General features: G+C 43.7%; 1 protein-coding gene across 1 annotated transcript; it reads right to left on the bottom strand.

The window, feature by feature from the left end:
* Positions 1 to 311: 311 nt before the first annotated feature.
* Positions 312 to 18,129, bottom strand: eloca (elongin C paralog a). The gene is made up of 4 exons (XM_083658536.1): positions 18,000 to 18,129; positions 17,513 to 17,540; positions 15,663 to 15,806; positions 312 to 640 (listed from the first exon to the last, which is right to left on the bottom strand). Exons 2-4 carry the CDS (start codon positions 17,517 to 17,519, stop codon positions 450 to 452), a joined length of 342 nt encoding a protein of 113 aa, XP_083514662.1. The 5' UTR covers positions 17,520 to 17,540; positions 18,000 to 18,129; the 3' UTR covers positions 312 to 449.
* Positions 18,130 to 18,671: the final 542 nt, after the last annotated feature.

The raw sequence follows: 18,671 nt of genomic DNA on the forward strand, positions 1-18,671 counted from the left end.
CTTGAAATCGTACAATCTTTCAAACGTTTTGTAATATTTACATTTGCAAGAAGTTCGAAAAAATGGACAAAAAGCATAATCCAGAGTCTTTGTGAAAGTGGCATTTAAAGTCCAATGAAGTCAGCATATGAAACAAGGTAGCACCAAAGCGCTCACCGAACAGGTCTTTATTAAGATGAAGAGGTGAGAAAAAATTTCTATGTTGTAACCACATTTGTCACATTCTGAGGCAACTGGTGCAGCCTGCCATATCAATTATTATATTAAAATGAAATCCTTTACTATCAATAAAATGAGGACAGAAAGCCAGGTGCAAAAAGAAAGATTTAACATACATCTCATTGGGGACATAGTCATTCATGTTTTCATATGATTTACATGGCAAAACAAGTTCAACAGTCAACAAAATTCTAAAAATGTTTTAAGCCGCTACATTATCTCTATCATTTTTAGCAATCCAAAAAGTTTGCAGCCATCAGCAGTTCCAGCGCGATCTCCGGAGCAATGGGGAATTCAGGTATTTCTGTGGAGCTGTTGGTGTAACGGACCTTGTAGGTGAAGTACATGCAGACCTTGGACAGGACATGAGACGGGATCTCCCTGAAGTTCACTTCGTTGGTTTCATTCTCAGCAAATTGGCCTGCATATGGAGGGGGTACAAAAGGTGTCATGACTAGTTCCAGGTAAAGCAGCCTTTGCAAATCTTGAGTCAAATCTTGAGAAAACTGTCAAAATAGTTTAATCTGGTCATTTTTCACCCGGGCCTTATTTCAATAGTTTTTGCCGTCATGAGGATGGATTGCATTCAAAATGTAATCACTGACTTCACTGTAGAGCTGTAGCTTTAGCTAGCCAGGAGCAATGCTGTCCAACACATAGACAGTAGCCCCCACATGGGTAAATTACGGCCCGCGGGCCGCATCCACCTGTGTGGCCTGCGTTTGAATTGCAAAAAAAAAAAATTACACACACAGTGCACCTGAACGCAACATGCAAGATACCCGCTGAATAAGTGTCCAAATGTTCATGTCATATTCTGGCCAATACTCCACTTCTGTTATAGAATTTCAGTCTGGAATATGGAATATCTTTCAATAATCTTTATGACTAAAAGGCTACATTGAAGTAGAAATATAAATAACTCAAATAAATCATTGGTTTTGGATTTATTTAGCTTCAAGACTGCATTTTTGTTCGTGTGACCCTCAACACAGGCTTTGATCATCCCGGGACACTTACTGATACTATGCTTAAATTAACCCACTCATATTCTGAAGAAAAACATTTCAGCTAGTGGAAATTCGAATTGGCTAGCAGCCATATTGGCAGGTGGTCAAAAAAGTTAATTTCAAGCCCTGAAAGCAGGTGGTGACATAGGAGTGAGTGAGAAAAGGATCAAATATTGGTGGTTAAGACTGAATAATGACATCACAACTGATAATTTAAAATGAGTTATTCCTCTAAACCTGGCTTCAAATGCACCAAATTTTTCACGCTGGCGCCGTTCGGCCCTCAGCAAAACCTGGTAGCGAGGACATTTTTTGTGGCCCTCTCTATCATCAAAGTTACCCATCCATGGGTTACGGCATGACAATATTTGTTTGGCCCCCAGCAACAATCTGGGTTTCTCATGTGGCTCCCCATGAAAAATAATTGCCCACCCCTGCAGTAGCCTATAGATGGGGGAAACGCACCGTTGACCCCATAAAGCCATTACAGTCCGTTTCCCATACTTCTGACGTGACAAGCAGAAACGTGGCAGCAAGTCAAGTAACTAAGGAAGTGTGTGAGCAACCTACAAAGTATGGAACCAAGTATGTAAGTATGGATTATAATTGAAATGTCATGAAAAGTGCTCAAATGGAGCCATTTAAATGACAAATAGCATTAAGGCTGTACAATTAATCACATTTTTGGCTTCCCACAATTATGAAAACAAGATAACTGATTATATATATATATATATATATATATACACACACACACAATTTATTTTAGTTAGTCCATTGACTTTTTTTTTTTACATTTATTTTTCCTTTTCAGTTCAAATAAAGTTTTTTCAATTTCAATAAATGCACAATGTTGCCAAAGTCAAATAGGCTATCTGTTGCCATCTTAAAGTAGCATTCAGTTTTTGTGTTCAAATAAATGTTAACTGGCTCTATATTCTGACAGCAATCACTGAAATAGTGTGTTTGGTCAGTAACTTGAAACTCCCAGCCCCCACTGTAGGCCTACTCTGTCTCTCTCCTGTAGCCCTGCATGCAGAGTGGATGTATCTATGCAATCGTAAGTCCTCGAGACTCACGGGTGGCGGCATTGGATTCGGGGTGAAAAAATACATATAGTCCTTAATAGGCATTGTGTTCGGACCTTCCGTTTCCCAGAAAATGTAAACATTTCTCTAATTGGATAGTGGGAGGTGTAAAAAAAGGAAAAAAAGATCAATCTACTCGCGGACCACTAGGGGGCGTCCGCGGACCACTGGACCACTGTTTGAGAAACACTGCTCTACAGTGAAGCAAGTGAAGTGACATTTTGAACACAATCAAATAATCACAATGTCAAAAACTAGGAACATAAGGTCCAGTTTTAGAAGCTACAGTTAGGACTTAGGAAGCAACATTTTTGAAAGATTCAACACCAATTCCTGCAATTTGAGAATTATAGCGTTCAATATCCTATTCTGCAAGATGCTGTGCTTCAGGATCAAACAAAAGATACAAGATCAGGTTCATGTATTCATAAAACATTTTAGAATAAGATTAGGTTCTACAGGCAGGTCACAAAACCATTATAGAAGGTACATAGTGCCACCAACTGGACAGGCAAAGTGAACTGGACTTTATAAGCCCTGACAACCACTATAACATAAACAGACTCAATCCACTCCCCCATCTTAAATCTCATGCAAATCATCAGCAGTTCACTACACACATTTTCTATAGGAATGTACACACAGGTCCTGAATGGGCACAGGCCAGCAGGCCAGTATACTGTGATCCCATTGTCTTACACCTCACTATGATAAGGCAGAGGGGTTACACACACGCACACAATACACCCTTCTCACGGTGGCCATTTTGTGTGGAAAAGGCAGGGTAAACACAGGTGCAAGCAAAACACTAATGAGGGTTTCCAACTTCCAATCATCAAAGTTGGAAACACTCATTAGTGTTTTGCTTGCATCTGTGTTTACCCTGCCTTTTCGACACAAAATGGCCCCTGTGAAAAGGGTCTATTGCTCAACTGCAAGCACACTGTGGGCTCTGATGGTGCGGAAGCCGGGTGGAAAAACGAGCTACTATCTATGGCTACTATAGTATGGCCCTTCTGCTAGGTTTGCTGTGCAGAAAGAATGTATTTTACAGGGGAAATTTGTTGGTCAGAAATGGTCACGTTTCAATAAGTTACAATCGCAATGCCCGGACCGCGCTCCCTTCGCACGCACACACATGCACGCACACACACACACATGCTAAAGTTACAAACAATTATGAAAATCTGAGTTGAATGTACGTACAAATGTGTGGAATTAGTTTGTGATAGCATTTCATAAGGGGGGGGGGGGGGGGGGGGGGCGCGGAGCGGACATCCAGAAGATCTCCCCGGCTTCCAGCGCAACTGTCAGCCGGGACAGGCTGTCTGAACGTCTACGCCCAGTGCAACGAGCAGCAGTTCTTTGTATCTACATTAAAGGAAGATATTCACACGTTTGTAAGTTTTGGTTGATTATTTGCGATGATTAACATACATCAGATCGGCAATATGGTCCCGCCCCCTTTTAGCGGGAAAACACACTCGCCGCTGACTTAAATGTAAAAAAAAATAGCTGTAAAAAAAAATAAGAATAATCACAGAAAAATAACAATTAATTTTGTTTATTAATGACCCAAAGCCACCATGACATGACAATATATTACAACTCCTCTGGCGATGGAATGCGCAAGATACCCCGGAAATATGACTTTGACCCATCTAAAATCATGTGACTCATGTCACATATTTACATTATACAGCCCTGAGCCAAGTAGCCTATGACAACGCTGGGCTCCACTACACTACTCCACTACTTCCTACATTTAACTCATTGAGTGCCATGGACGAGTATGTTCGTCAATTGGTTTAGTAACGTAGAGTGCCAAGGACGAGTATGTTCGTCAATTGCGTTTTTTGACGGTGGGACGTGCATCAAAGCCAGATCCATCTCCTGTGAAAGTATGGTGGCTGTTGAATGTGTAAAAGCTATTTTAGGGACCCATTAGGTGGCGACAGTGCTCTCCAGATTACAGAAAGGCGAGGAAAAAACAGAGAAGTCGTTGGGGAAACGGAAATCGCATCGCATCCGTATGCATCGATATGCATGAAGCATAACGTTAGCTGTGCCTGCAGCAGCCAATCTGCTGCCACAATTGAGCACCTCCGTGTCCGCTGCGATAGCCCATCCGCATGATTTTGTTATTAGTTGTTATTATTCTCAACTGGAAGCATGGGAGCCGGTGACAAATACACGCGGAACGCTGTAAAAAAGCTGGATGTAGCGGACTTTTCAGTGCAGAGCAAACGCAGCAGAAAGCCCCAGAGACACTCCCATACGGAGGAGGAGTGTGCAGTTGAGGGGGGGGGGGGGGGGGGCACGCAGAGCAGCACACAACACTGACCCAGACAGACCCAGACAGCAGGACAGGATTGGCAAACGCAAGCCAGAATATCTGATGCCCACCAGCAGCAAATCAAGACCAGCAAGAAGCTGCAACCAGCAGCGCACGCAGGGGCCAGCGCTGCTGGTTGCAGCTAAAAAATATTGTTTTGCCAAACAAAATTCCTTGGTTTTCGCTGTTCTATTGAAGGAAATTATTTTTGAGGTGTGACTACATCAGAAAATATTAGCTTCAGTCAGTGATGTGCATGAAATGTTTAATTTCACAAAAGGCTCTTTATCTCAGCTTCTAGAAAAAAACGTCTGTTTTTGGTTAAATCAAGCTATCTTCTCCGGCTGATAACTAAAGAACGGAAAATGATATCAATAAACCTGTTTTTGCTGATGATAGAATAGAGTCTCATCGTTCTTTTTGCGTGTTCGGTGTTTACATAGTAATATCACACAATATTCTGTGGGCCTCGAGAAATCACTGAAAACGCTCTGAAACTCTGGCACTGGGAGCGTCCGTTCTCCAAAAGTGGCTGGCACTCAATGAGTTAATGTAGGAAGGCTAAATTAGCAACAGGCGGACACTGGAACTAGGTCACAGACGGGTCATGACTTGCATGCTTTTAGATGGGTCAAAGTCATATTTCCATGTTATCTTGCGCATTCTGTGGCCGGCCAAGTTGTAATATATATTGTCATGTCATGGTGTCTTATGTTATTTTTTTATATATTTTTTTGGTACTGCCATTTTACATTGAAGTCCACGGTCGGCAAGTGGGTGGTGCTTTCCCCCTAAAAAGGGGGCGAGACCATGATGAGCCCCGGGATTGTCCGTGCAATATGTTTGCAATGGTTATTGAAACGTGACCAATACATTTGTCTGTTGAAACAAATTCTTTCTGGACAGCTAACCCAGCAAAAACCCCATAACATTAACATTACATGGGATGGTGACATCTCCCGATTATAAAGCAACCCAATCGCCAGAATAAAGGTTGGCGTTTCACACGTCTGAAAAGCAGGCAGGATGTAACGTAAATTTGAATTTAGTATCCTATAGTAGCCTACTGTTATTATCAGGTTTCCCAGTGACTCCTGTGCAAACTGGGCAACTAATAAAATAGTATATTGTTTAACAACACTTTTTGAACCACAGTTGTGTCTCCTGAATTTAAACGGCCCAAGTGTGTGTGTGTGCATGTGCACGGGGGAGGGGGCCGTAGGTAAAAGCAAGGTGAGTAGCAATAAATACAGTCACTGTCCTTCTGTGGGAAACAGTGTAAACTGCTCAGTGACACTGTGCAAGGCAAATAATACACCTTTTATTAATGCTTATCCTAATAAAAGGCATAGCCACGCAAGGCGCACTAAGTGCATGAGTTGGCATGAGTTGGAACTTGGATCACACCCAGTGCACATCCTCCCCATGGCCAGCAGAGGGAAACGAGCGGCCAGTGTGAGGGTGTTTGTTGGGGGACGAGGATGGTCTCACAGACAACATGGTCAAAAGTTTAACTGATCTGCTTTAGGCCCCAGTGACACATCAAAGGCAGACAACAGGTGAGGCTGCGAGTCTCGAATATAAACATTATGTCAGTCTAGAATCGAAGCGCACAAAATATGTTACGCCTTCACACTCACATATACATTGTGAGATCATCAGTGATGTCACAGAATTGAGCACGCAAATCTTGGTTCGTCGTCTTCACCCTAGAAATTGAGCGTGGACATTTTCTAGTCCTATTTCAATGGCACATGGATGCAAACTGAAAAGGTGAAAAGGTGACAGATACCAAGACAGATAAAACAAGGCCAGGTCGAAACCTGGCATAGGGCCGGTGTGCTCAGTAAAGTGCAGAACTCTGCCAAGCTGTATTGAGTCATTTGTGTAGTGTGCCTGTGCTGTAGTGTAGCATATGTGGGTTAATAATCCTGGGTTTAAGCTTCATTAACATGAAGTGCCAGATTTATGGTTAATCTAGTAATATATATTATTTTCACACATAAATGTAGGCTATTGAAATGTAGGCTTATTATGTGGTGTATTCCCAGCCCCCCCCCCCCCCCCATACGTGTAGGCTAGGTGTTTTTTTTTACAATGAATTCGTATATCATTAATAATTGGGATTATTGTAAATATTAGGATAGGTGAAATCAGATGACTGCTTACCATGTAAAAGCTTTAATAACACTGGAATTGAGGGCCATAGACTATGGCCCAAAATTCAAATATAACACTATGGCCCATAGTGTTATTAAATATTGTACATGGTATGCAGTCATCTGATGTCCCCTCCCCTAAACGTTACATGTCATGACTTGCTCCTTCCTTGGCAGAGATCTGTGCTCGAGCACATTGCCTCGTGTTTCACTGTAAACGAGTAGGCTATTGTGACAAGCAAACTTTTTCAGTGGAACAAGTTCGCTTGTCACACAATACTCGTTAGACTTATTTGAGGGCATGTATGTTTATCGTTCACGTTCGCTAACCTGTCGGTCTTTAAACTCTTTGAACAGGTCGGGGTGCCTGTCGGCAAGATGTTTAGCCAGGTTCGATGTGTTTGAGCCTTTCGCTTTGGTCGCGTTGAAGCACCTTTTACTTCAGGAGCAACTGCACGGCCGGGCGTCAAGTCAGCCAGAATGTACTAGTACGTCATCCGCTTTGTTGCTTTCAAAATAAAACGCTTATTGTAACCTTATTTATTTTAAGTAATGCGTTACAGCCACAGTTTCACGCCATATAACATCACAACGATTATTTTGATACAAGGTTTGCTCCTTCATTCATTGAAATACCTTTCTCCTCCAACGTGCATCAATAAGCTATTTACTTTTGTTTAAGTAACATTATTTTGAAAGTTTTAACCGGAAGTTTTCCAGCTCTTCCCGAAAAAAGCTGCCTGGAGATATTCTCCCGAATGAGAAGCACGCTTCTTCATAGCGCACGCCCGATAAAACTCATTCAAAACGTTGCACTAGTTTACTGACTACACTGTCGTTTCCCATAACGTTAGTCACAAGAAATGTGGAGAAAGAATCACTTTTTGGGAGACAATCGCATCATGGTGATCACTATTCAGCAACAATGGACATGTATTGGAAATCAAATGCCTTCGCTTGTTTCACAACTTGTCTGCTCCAAAGCGCTACTCCAACCGGAGATACTGTCTAAAGGTAGGCTTTAGAATGATGTTAGCTTAGCGTCACCTAATATCATCACAGTCAGTCCCTCTCCTGACAAAAAAATGCTCCAGGTAACGCTTTTTCCATGCAAAAATGCAAACGTTATGTGTGAACAGCCCCATACACAGCAGATTACCCCTGCTCAGACATTACCATAGTAATCACACAGCCCGCGCCCCCCGTGCGAGTGCTCGAGCACTCGTTCATAATAGACTATTTAAATTGCTTAAAATGCCCATCCCTAGAAGCCGCTGCCATTTTCGCTGTGTCTGTCCTCCTGTGTGTCGGGAGTCGGCACGCCCACACATGAAGCAGACAGAGTCAGAGAGAGCTTTTTTCACTTTTCACCAGTCACCATTGGTTCAAGGCAACGATGTGTTTATTAGCCAGAGGTGGATTACCGCCACCTACCGGACTGGAAAGACATTTACTCGGCCTGGATCCGTGCTCAAATGCAGCGACAGAGTCGAATGTAAGGGCCCTGCTGTGCATGCTGCACACCGGCCCCAAAAAACACTCAGAAATCATCTACATAAGTGCCCTATTTGGGGATGAAAAAGGTGACTGTCACCCAAAGGAGGAGGAGGGAAAACCAGAAAGGACTAGCGGCAACTAGAACCCGACTGCCTGGTGTGTCACCTCACATCTCCTGTGTCCGATCAAAAAGTTGCATTTGACCACATCGCAAACACGACAGCCAACGGGCAAGTAGCATGTACGTTCTGAGCCTGCGTGAGACCGGGTTCATGAAACAAAGCATTGTTTGCCTAGCATTCTACATCGAGAATATGTCTGATAAAAAGTTGCCAATGGCGCTGGCGTTGTCAGCGATTGTCTGGTCTTTTGCTTGTGGAAGAACAGTTGACATATATATAATGGACCAATGGAGCCCATTGACTTTGACACAGCAAAATGAAGCTCACTTCCGGATATTGTTTGATTTCGTTTGATTGGTTGAATGGATTAATGCTACACGGAAGTACGAGGAGAAGGGGCGGCTGCCCCTAGCGGCTGCCGGGGGAGTTTCTGAATTTGCCCTGTCTCTCTTATCGCCGTAATGCATTATGGGTAGCTACTGGGACGTAAGTTGGGGCTTGGCCAGCCCTGGCTGGGTCACCTGGGCGAGGGTGTATGATGTTGCGAGACCCGAAACATCCTATGACCCCAGGGTACATCACTGAGGATACGTCCCAGTTGCATCCATGCAATGTTTTTTTCTTTATTACGGTAGTTAGCCTGGCTTAGCCAGTGACTCATAGGAATAGACTACGTGACAACCAGGAAAGACTAGTGACAACTGGAGAGTCAGTAGACAGCCGGAACAGGGACGGCACCCGGGAGCAGTATGGGTTAGCGCCCCAGCCTGCGTCTGCCGTGAGGAAGAAGCCCAACAATCCACGAGAGGCCTTCTAGGAGGGCCATTCAAGCCGCAAGTGGAGTCTGCAGTGCCACCAAGTACTGGTACTGCATGGTATCCACCAAGATACCATCACCTCGGAATGAGATGTTTGGAGCGGTGGAGTCTGGTGCAGCGCACAGGTCCTAGACCTGGTGAGACGAGGGAGGGGCCCGGCCGGGTGGCAACCTACAGAGCCTGGTCCCTCTACGTACCAGAGCCTCCCCCCGGCCCCCCGGTCCCGGCAGAGTAGTTCCGGAGCAGCGGATTGAGTGGCCCTGACCACGTGACCACCTTCGACCCTTCCTAGAGGGCTGACCGTGGGTAGCTACTGGGACGTAAGTTGGGGCTTGGCCAGCCCCGGCTGGGTCACCTGGGCGAGGGTGTATGATGTTGCGAGACCCGAAACATCCTATGACCCCAGGGTACATCACTGAGGATACGTCCCAGTTGCATCCATGCAATGTTTTTTTCTTTACTTTATGGGTAGTCAGCTACTTTGGCTAATGGTAGCGGCTAACGCTACTTACTTTACATTGCAGTAAAACGGCACTGAATGACCAAATTGATTTAACTTTTAACCATTTCGAGTAACACTGTTTCCATACGGACCCCCAGCGTTGGTTAGTTGCCCCTCCCCGCAAGATTTTTTTTAAACATTTTAAAGTAAAATGCATGAATTTGGTGTACTTTGAGAAAGCTTAAGAGCAAAATTAAAAGGCTAGATCAGTGGGCATTTCAGCCTGCCTATTTTTGACGCCAATGCGGAAATTGCATTATTTCCAAATGGCCAGTGGGGGTCGCAGCTTGTGTAGCACTCCCAGGAACATCACCATTCAACTATATGGGAAAGGAGACAACTTCTCTCTCGGTCTATGTATTAAATAAACACTTTCCAAATTAGTGTATGGTCTGAAAAAACAATTTCAAGTCTTTTTCATGCTCTAACGCGCTCCGTTTTCCAAATGATAGCCCCATTTCGAGGAAAATTGACGACAAACATCGGATAAAAGAACAGTAATACTTCCGACCGGTAGAGGCAGCAATGTGCCGCAAGGCATCAGGTAGCAAGTATAGTTGAGCAAATTATCAGAAAATAGCGTTACTTTATGATATTTTAATAATGTTAGTAGACACACGTAACTATATAGATACCATACATCTAACGTCCATAACATGGCGGACCATTTAACGTTATTTATACCGTTAGATAAAGCCTTAAGCCTTCTCTGTATTCAGACCATTGGATTCAGCACAGAAACCGGAGTACGTTATAACATTTTAAATAGGGTCACGTTATAAACAACTAACCAACGCTGGGGGTCCGTATGGAAACAGTGTTTCTCGAAATGGTTAAAAGTTAAATCAATTTGGTCATTCAGTGCCGTTTTACTGCAATGTAAAGTAAGTAGCGTTAGCGGCTACATTAGCCACAGTAGCTGACTACCCATAATGCATTACAGCGATAAGCGAGACAGAGCAAATTCGGAAACTCCCCCGGCAGCCCCTAGGGGCAGCCGCCCCTTCTCCTCGTACTTCCGTGTAGCATTAATCCATTCAACCAATCAAACGAAATCAACAATATCCGGAAGTGAGCTTCATTTTGCTGTGTCAAAGTCAATGAGCTATGTTGGTCCATTATATATAGGTCAATGGGCTAGATCTATGAAGAACATGTCATCATTACTGTGCTGTGGGTTTACAATGACAAACTAAATTTCTCCCTATAGGTCAGGGATACTCAACTTGCTTTGCCACTTTCGTGAAATGATAGAAAGCGAGGGGCCAGTTAATAAACAAACAATATACCGTAAATTCCGGACTATAAGACGCACCGGTCTATAAGCCGCACCTTCAAAGGTGACTATTTTTTTCTTCTATAAGCCGCACCGGTCTATAAGCCGCGGGTGTTTTGATGTTTAATTACCATATGTAAGGCTTCGTGCACAGAGGGGATTGTCGGGAAAGAGATGGCTGTTTGGGGAAGCTCCCATTTATTAACATTTCAACAAAACAAAAGTCAGGTCACTAATCCCCAGACAAAATCACACATTGTGGTATTTTTTGTTTTTTTTACAGTGCACACAGTGTCCGCGGTGTGGTGAAAAGAGGGCAAGAGAGGAAATTAAAACAGAAGTGGATTTATAGTTAGAAAGAGTGCTAAAGAAGAGAGAATTCCGTTTTTTATTTTTTTATTTTAGTTACTCACAGTACTATTGACCAGTCCAACTCAAAAGATATTCGGCAGTTTCACTTTGAGCTCTTGTTCCGCCGCTGGGCACACAGTGTCCGCGGTGTGGTGAAAAGAGGGCAAGAGAGGAAATTAAAACAGAAGTGGATTTATAGTTAGAAAGAGTGCTAAAGATAGTCCGGTCTGGTTATGACGAGTCTCGCTGGGTACAGTACGCCAAAGCGATATCCATTGACTCGATGATGCTGTTGTATGTTGCGCGTTTCTGTTGCACCAACGCGGAGAGGTCCTGCCGGACGAAAAAGCGCGTACCCTCCCAGGTGAGGGGCTTCTTCCCCGCAGCCTGGAGGATGAGTTGACGGTCGGGCCAGCGGAGTAGGCAGATGAAGATGGCCCTCGGTGGCAGGCCGGGGTCTGGACGTGGCCGAGGCGCCCGGTGTGCCCTGTCCACCTCTGGTGGTTTCTCGCCTTCCTTCAGGTCCAGGATGTAACACAGGATTTTGCCACGAAAGCGTCCATGTCACCAATCTCAGCTCCTCTTTTACATTGATCAGGCGAATGTTATTTCTTTTACTCCTGCTGATTAAGTCATCAACCTGCGTGTGCAGGGTTTCGATTTTGCATTTTATCAATTTTCGGACTCACTGTGTTGTTTTTGTCCTCCAGTGCGCGGATGCGCTTTTCCGCATTATAAACTCTGTTCACGGTTGCCTTAGTTTCTTTAGTGAGTGAGTGGATGGACTTCTGCACGTTTTCAAACTTGTTTTCAAGCTGCTCAAAACCTCTGAGCGATGTCGGACTTAATCGATAGTGTTTCACGGAGTAAAAGTTTAGCCCAAGCGTGTATCTCCAGCCTCCAGCAGGTGAGTCATTTCCTCATTCATGGCGTGATTGCTTCGTCTTTTTCTTTCTGCTTACCTGTGTTGTGTTATGTTATGTTATGTTATGTTGTTAAAAGAGGGCAAGAGAGGAAATTAAAACAGAAGTGGATTTATAGTTAGAAAGAGTGCTAAAAAAGAGAGATTTTTTTTTTTTTTTTGGAAAAAATCCATAGATAAGACGCACCGTTATATAAGCCGCAGGGGGCAAAAAAGGCCAAAAAACGGGAAAAAAGCCGCGGCTTATAGTCCGGAATTTACGGTACATTTTTCTGTAGCGGATTGTAGGTTTTTGGGGTGTCAGCCGGAGGTTAGGCTGACAATGTTGTGCACACCAGATAGTTAGTTAGGTTAAGTTAGTTAGGTTAAGTACATACATAAGTGCCTGGGTAGCGAGCAGATGGCGGTATTTGACAATTTAGCAGCTAAATCATAGATTATTGAAAGATATTCCATATTCCAGACTGAAATGCTATAACAGAAGTATTGGCCAGAATGACATGAACATTTATTGGACACTTATTCAGCGGGTATCTTGCATGTTGCATTTAAAAAAAAAAAAAAAAAAAAAAATTGTCAACATCTTTTTGTGGCGGTCAAAATCCTTTTGTGGCGGCCCGCCACAAATTCCTTTATGTATGGGAAACACTGCTGTTCTTATTATCCGATGTTAGTCGTAAATCTTCCTCGAAATGGGGCGATAATTTGGAAAACGGAGCACGGTAGAGCATGAAAAAGACTTGAAATTGTTTTTTCAGACCATAAACTAGTGTGTGCTACACAAACTGCGACTCCCACTGGCCATTTGAAAGAATGCAATTTCCGCATAGGCATCAAAAATAGGCAGGCTGAATTGGGCACTGGGAAGAACAAAGCAAGAGGCAGAGATGAAAAATAAGGAGAAACCGCACTAAATGGGTGATATCATGTAAGAAGGGGCTTTCCCAAAGGCACGTCGTCGTGAAAATATCCGTGTTTTATGAATGATCAGATGAGCTAAAGTTGGAAAATGAGCAGAGCGTTTTGTGTGTGCCGCCCTCCTCTCTTCTGCTGCGCTGTTTCGCTACCCCCAATCTGGGTACCCAGAGTCTATCAGTCTGATTACTAATATGACTCTGGGACAGACGGCCGATGTTCCGGGGGTTCCACTGTATTGTGGATGTCCGAACCAAGACTTCCCCTTCTGTGCGCTGCGGTTATAATTTACAGCCTAATTGACGCAAGAATCGAGTTGGAGCTGATCGAATGTAGGTCCAGACGACATTTCGGCTAAAAATTGTAATAAATAGCTGCATATGAGACGTCGTTGGACTGTAAACAATGACGGAACTCTACAGTGGAAACCCCGGAATATCGGCAGTCTGTCCCAGAGTCATATTAGTTGTCAGACTGATAGACTCTGCAACTGCGTGCCCACTAGGGATGCTCCGATCCACGTTTTTCGCCTCCGATATCGATACCGATATGTGGGGGGCCAGTATCGGCCGATACCGAGTACCGATCCGATACCAGTGCTTGACATTAACGGCTGTCCAGTTGCCCTTGGCAACCATAAAAAAAAAAAAGGCCTGTGGTTGCCTCAGTGGCAACCACATTTTAAACAACAGGGACAGCAAACAGCAAAATATGTACCCCAAAATAAACATGTTTCTTATATTCCTAAAACCCTAAATCAATATTAATAAATCACACACAGACTCTCTCTCTCATCTCCCCCATGCAGCCCTGCAGTCGCTAGGCATCAGCTTTTGGTTGCCGAAACTGTAATATGGTTGCCATTCTTAGTCACCTTATATTTAAGATACTATGCACTTAGTCAACTGGCATGGGTTGGTGGTACAATATGGAAATAATTCCTGTCAGAGAATCCTTTGTTGTTTGAGCTTTGATTATTTCCATGAACTGAGTTGAACATACAGATATTACAGGATTTGAAATAAACATAAGCAAATAAATGGTCTTGAGTTTAATGTAAATCCAACAAATATGACAGTTATTTCTGTTATACAATAGCTAAGTACACTGTGTATTGATATAAGTAACTAACGTTACCTCTCTTGTTTAGCACATATTAACAGATTGTCTTAATAAGGGAGAGTAATAAACATTTCAACTGTGTCCATACACCAATAAACCAATACAGAATTAGGCTACTATTATTAGCGCACAATAATCAACATTAGCCTACATAATCCTACATTAGCCTGAACAGCACTGATAATAAGGTAAGGTAACTTCATCTGAAAAGTAGGCTACTTAAACCGTCAGTCAATTGAGCAAGACCGTCGCAAGTAGGCTTTAAGGCTATTCTAAACAAACAAACAAACAGAATGAGGTACAATTATTCACAACATAAGTATCACAGCTTACATGTAGGCTATGTGCTCACGCAAACTTCAGGGTGATAGACAGTCCATATTATTGTCTCTGCACAGCGTTTCAACGACAGGTTGTCTCTGGACAGCGTTTCACCACATGAGCATGCAACAGCTGCTGCTCGTTAAAGATCGTTAACTAGCTGCAGAGTCGGAGTTGCTCAATCAAGCACGGCTGCGTCAGGGAGATGAGAGAGGGAGAGAGAGGGTCCGTGTGTGATGTCAGCTTATCAACAGGGCAGCCCTGTGTCAAACTGGTTGGCGTAGCTAGCATGAAATACCTCCAAATAGGTGATCCTTTGGCTTGCTCCATGCTGTTAGCTGCTGCTGCCTAGCCTACATCAGCTTGTTTGGAAACAGTCTACCCCAGGCGTGCTGAGCACGTTGCTAGCGTATGACATCACACGCTGCACACACATAGAATTAGAGTGAATAGAATGGCCCCTATGGATCGGTCTATGGATCGGGCCATTTGCCACCGATACCCGATCTAGAATTTTGTGCTATATCGGGGCCGATACCCGATACCAATATCGGATCGGCGCATCCCTAGTGCCCACTGCCCAGATTGCACTACCCCTGACCAGCCAATCATAGTGATTTCTATCAGCAACGACCAGACGCCGATTCAACATGTTGAATTGGCCAGAAAAGCCAATAATATATCAAAATATTAATCTGGGTTTACATTTAAGTCACATTAGTGAAGTGTACATGTGTGTCATGTGTTTTACTGGGGAGATCCTATATTCAATTGTTCCTATATTCAATTGTGTGTAATTCCAGTAAACCATTCAAAAAAAGGATAAAAGGTATCTGCTATTCCATCTCAAATTGCTGCTTGCAGTATGGAAGAAAAGCATCATTACTCACACTTCCCCTTAGTTCTGACTCTGAATTTGCTTTCTGGACATGACAGATTCTCACTGGTTAAAATTGGACCTCCTAAAATTGGATTTTTTTTTTAAACATTTCTCTGGATCCTCACCTGGCCCGCTCAACATGGCTTTGATAGTTCCAGACGTCAAGGCATGTTCTCTTTTCACAATGAATTCATGGCCATCTGAAGAGATCAGCTTCACATACATGGCATCTGGCCCTTCACAGCCACCATAGGTTCTCTCTTCACCGTCTGTGAGTGGGAATACAAACTGAGTGACCATCTCAAACAGGTGTAAGCCACATGCTTAACTCATTGAGTGCCAAGGACGGACATGTTCGTCATTTCAAATAGTAACGTAGAGTGCCAAGGACGGACATGTTCGTCAATTGCGTTTTTTGACGGTGGGGCGTCGATCAAAGCCTTCTGCCTCTGATGTACAAATATTATAGCTATTGGATGTGTCTAACCTATTTTACAGAACCCTTAGGTGGCGACAGTGCTCTCCACATAACAGAAAGGCAAGGAAAAAACAAAGAAGAAGTCGTTATGGAAACGGAAATCCCATCGCATCCGTATGCATCGATATGCTGAAGCACGTTACTGCAGCTGTGCCTGCAGCAGCCAATCTGCTCCCACAATTGAGCCGCTCCGTGTCGGTTGCGACAGCACATCTGCACATCCACACCGTGGAGTTGTTATTATTCTCAACTGGAAGCATCGTTGCCGGTGACAAACACACGCGGAACGCTGTAAAAAAGCCTGGCTGTTCCGCACCCTTCACTGTGCGCACAGCAAACTCAGCAGAGAGCCACCACAGACAGGAGGAGGAGTGTGCAGTTGAGGCGAGGCGGGGCGGGGCGGGGGGGGGGGGGGGGGGGCACGCAGAGCAGCACGCAACACCCAGACAGACCCAGGCAGCAGGACAGGATTGACAAACGCAAGCCAGAATATCCGATACCCACCAGCAGCAAATCAAAACCAGCAAGAAGCTGCAACCAGCAGCGCACGCAGGGGCCAGCGCTGCTGGTTGTAGCTAAAAATATTATTCTGCCAAACAAAATTCCCTGGCCTAAACTGTTTTATTGAAGGAAATTATTTTTGAGGTGTGACTACATTAGAAAAGATTAGCTTCAGAGTCAGTGATGTGCTTGAAATGATTAATTTCACAAAAGGCCAATTATCTCAGCTTCTAGAAAAAAATTGCTTTTTTTGGATGAATCAAGCTATCTTCTCCGGCTCATAACTAAAGAACGGAAAATGGGATCAATAAACTTTTTTTTGCAGATGATAGAATAGAGTCTCATCGTTCTTTGTGCGTGTTCAGTGTTTACATAGTAATATCACACAATATTCTGTGGGCCTCGAGAAATCACTGAAAACGCTCTGAAACTCTGGCACTGGGAGCGTCCGTTCTCCAAAAGTGGCTGGCACTCAATGAGTTAAGTACTAGACCAGACCTGGGCATTATACGGCCCGGGGGGTCAGAACAGGACCTCATGATGGTTCTGCCTGGCCTGGGAGATCTAAGACAAACCACACACTTTTACTTATGAAGCTAAAAACATCAAATGAGCTGACCTAAATTGGTTGTTTGGAGTGATTTTCAATATAATAAATGCTGAAGAATAAATGCTGTATGTTTTCTATACTTTAACCTAGTGATAAAATTAGAGGCATGATAACATTTCCTTGGACCCCAAAATAATTGCACGCCTTTGTTCTAGACATACACATTTGATCAACTGTCATGGTTGTACTCAGTTGGAAACTTAATAACAATCAGCTACAGATTGACTGTTGGTGGATGGGCCACGTACTTTATGGTGTTACATGTTACATTATTGTGTGCCAATTCACACATCCCTACTGAATCTGAACACACATTTTTGTAAACAACCTAACATTAAAACAATTCGGAAAGAAAGGCCTAACGTTTTAGGCCAGTCATCACTCACCCATCATGTCCTGGAATTTCTGCTAATCCTGAAAAGGAACAGAGACGTTTAAATACCACGTATAAACCACGAGTCTTTCTACAGCCAACAAGACACTGGTAGAGACTGGACACTGGCCCTCCTTGATTTACGCTAACAGTAGCTAACGCTAGGCCTAACATTAATGTTTAAAGCCCAGTTCGCTAGAGGCAACTGTTGCAAATAAGTCCAGATGTATCACCCGACGTTAACGCTACATCATTAGCTAACATTAAAGTTAGCTATGTGTTGTGTGTGTGTGTGTGTGTGTGTGTGTGTGTTGGCTAGCGATCTAACGCTAACGCCAAAACGTTAGCTAACGCCTAGCTAAGCAAGCAAACAGTTTAATTTCTCTTATCGGCCGTGTAGTGTTTAACACCTAAACCGGCTAAATAGTGCGAAGGGACCCGCACTGTTGAGTCGTGCTAAACTCAACAGCCTGTGTTCTAAAACGAATGCTGTTTCTTACCACACTACGGGAGAATGTGGAGTGGAGATTTCGTTTCAGCTAACGCTAGCCACCAAGCTGTGTTGACACTCGGAACCACTTGGACATAAACAGCCATGCGCACCAGATTTCTTCCGCAGTGCATCGATGACGGCACCCTATGGACGGCACAGATAAATGATACACTTTAGTAGGTATTTATTTTCAAAATGCAGTCAAATGATTTCGTCGAGAGCCCTCTCTAAATCCTCAATGAGTATTGTGCTTTTTATTATTTTCTTTTCTCTCACCCTCAGAGAGATGACGAAATAACTGTCAAATTTACACTTAGTTACAGGCCATCTGAGCAGAGATGAGAGATTGCCCTCCTGAGCCTACAGGGGGCGCCTGTGTTTCAGATTAGCCCTCCTGACTGTCCTTCCTGGCAGTGATGAGTGAGAGCAGGTGCTGATTTGGACATGACAGAGACATTCTGCAGGCCCATAAATCTGGATTGAAGAGAGAAAGACAGAGGGAAAGAGAGAATGTCTGCTGCGCTGTCACACTTGACTTGACCCAAACGCCAGTCGCTATAAATGTGATCAATTCTGCGTTACATTCTGACATCGTACATCTTTGCACAGAACTATGACATGCCTGTGACTATTCACCTCATAACCTCATAGACTCCCTCTGTGTGTGCACACTATATAA

Source organism: Poromitra crassiceps, assembly GCF_964638095.1.
Source record: "Poromitra crassiceps genome assembly, chromosome: 2".
Classification (NCBI taxonomy): Eukaryota; Metazoa; Chordata; class Actinopteri; order Beryciformes; family Melamphaidae; genus Poromitra; species Poromitra crassiceps.

What these genes read in the sequence shown, in the direction of transcription:
- eloca (XM_083658536.1), bottom strand. An exon ending in AGCCATGTTGAGCGGGCCAG is followed by an intron (nt 641 to 15,662) that starts GTGAGGATCCAG and finishes CTCCATATGCAG; the next exon opens with GCCAATTTGCTGAGAATGAA.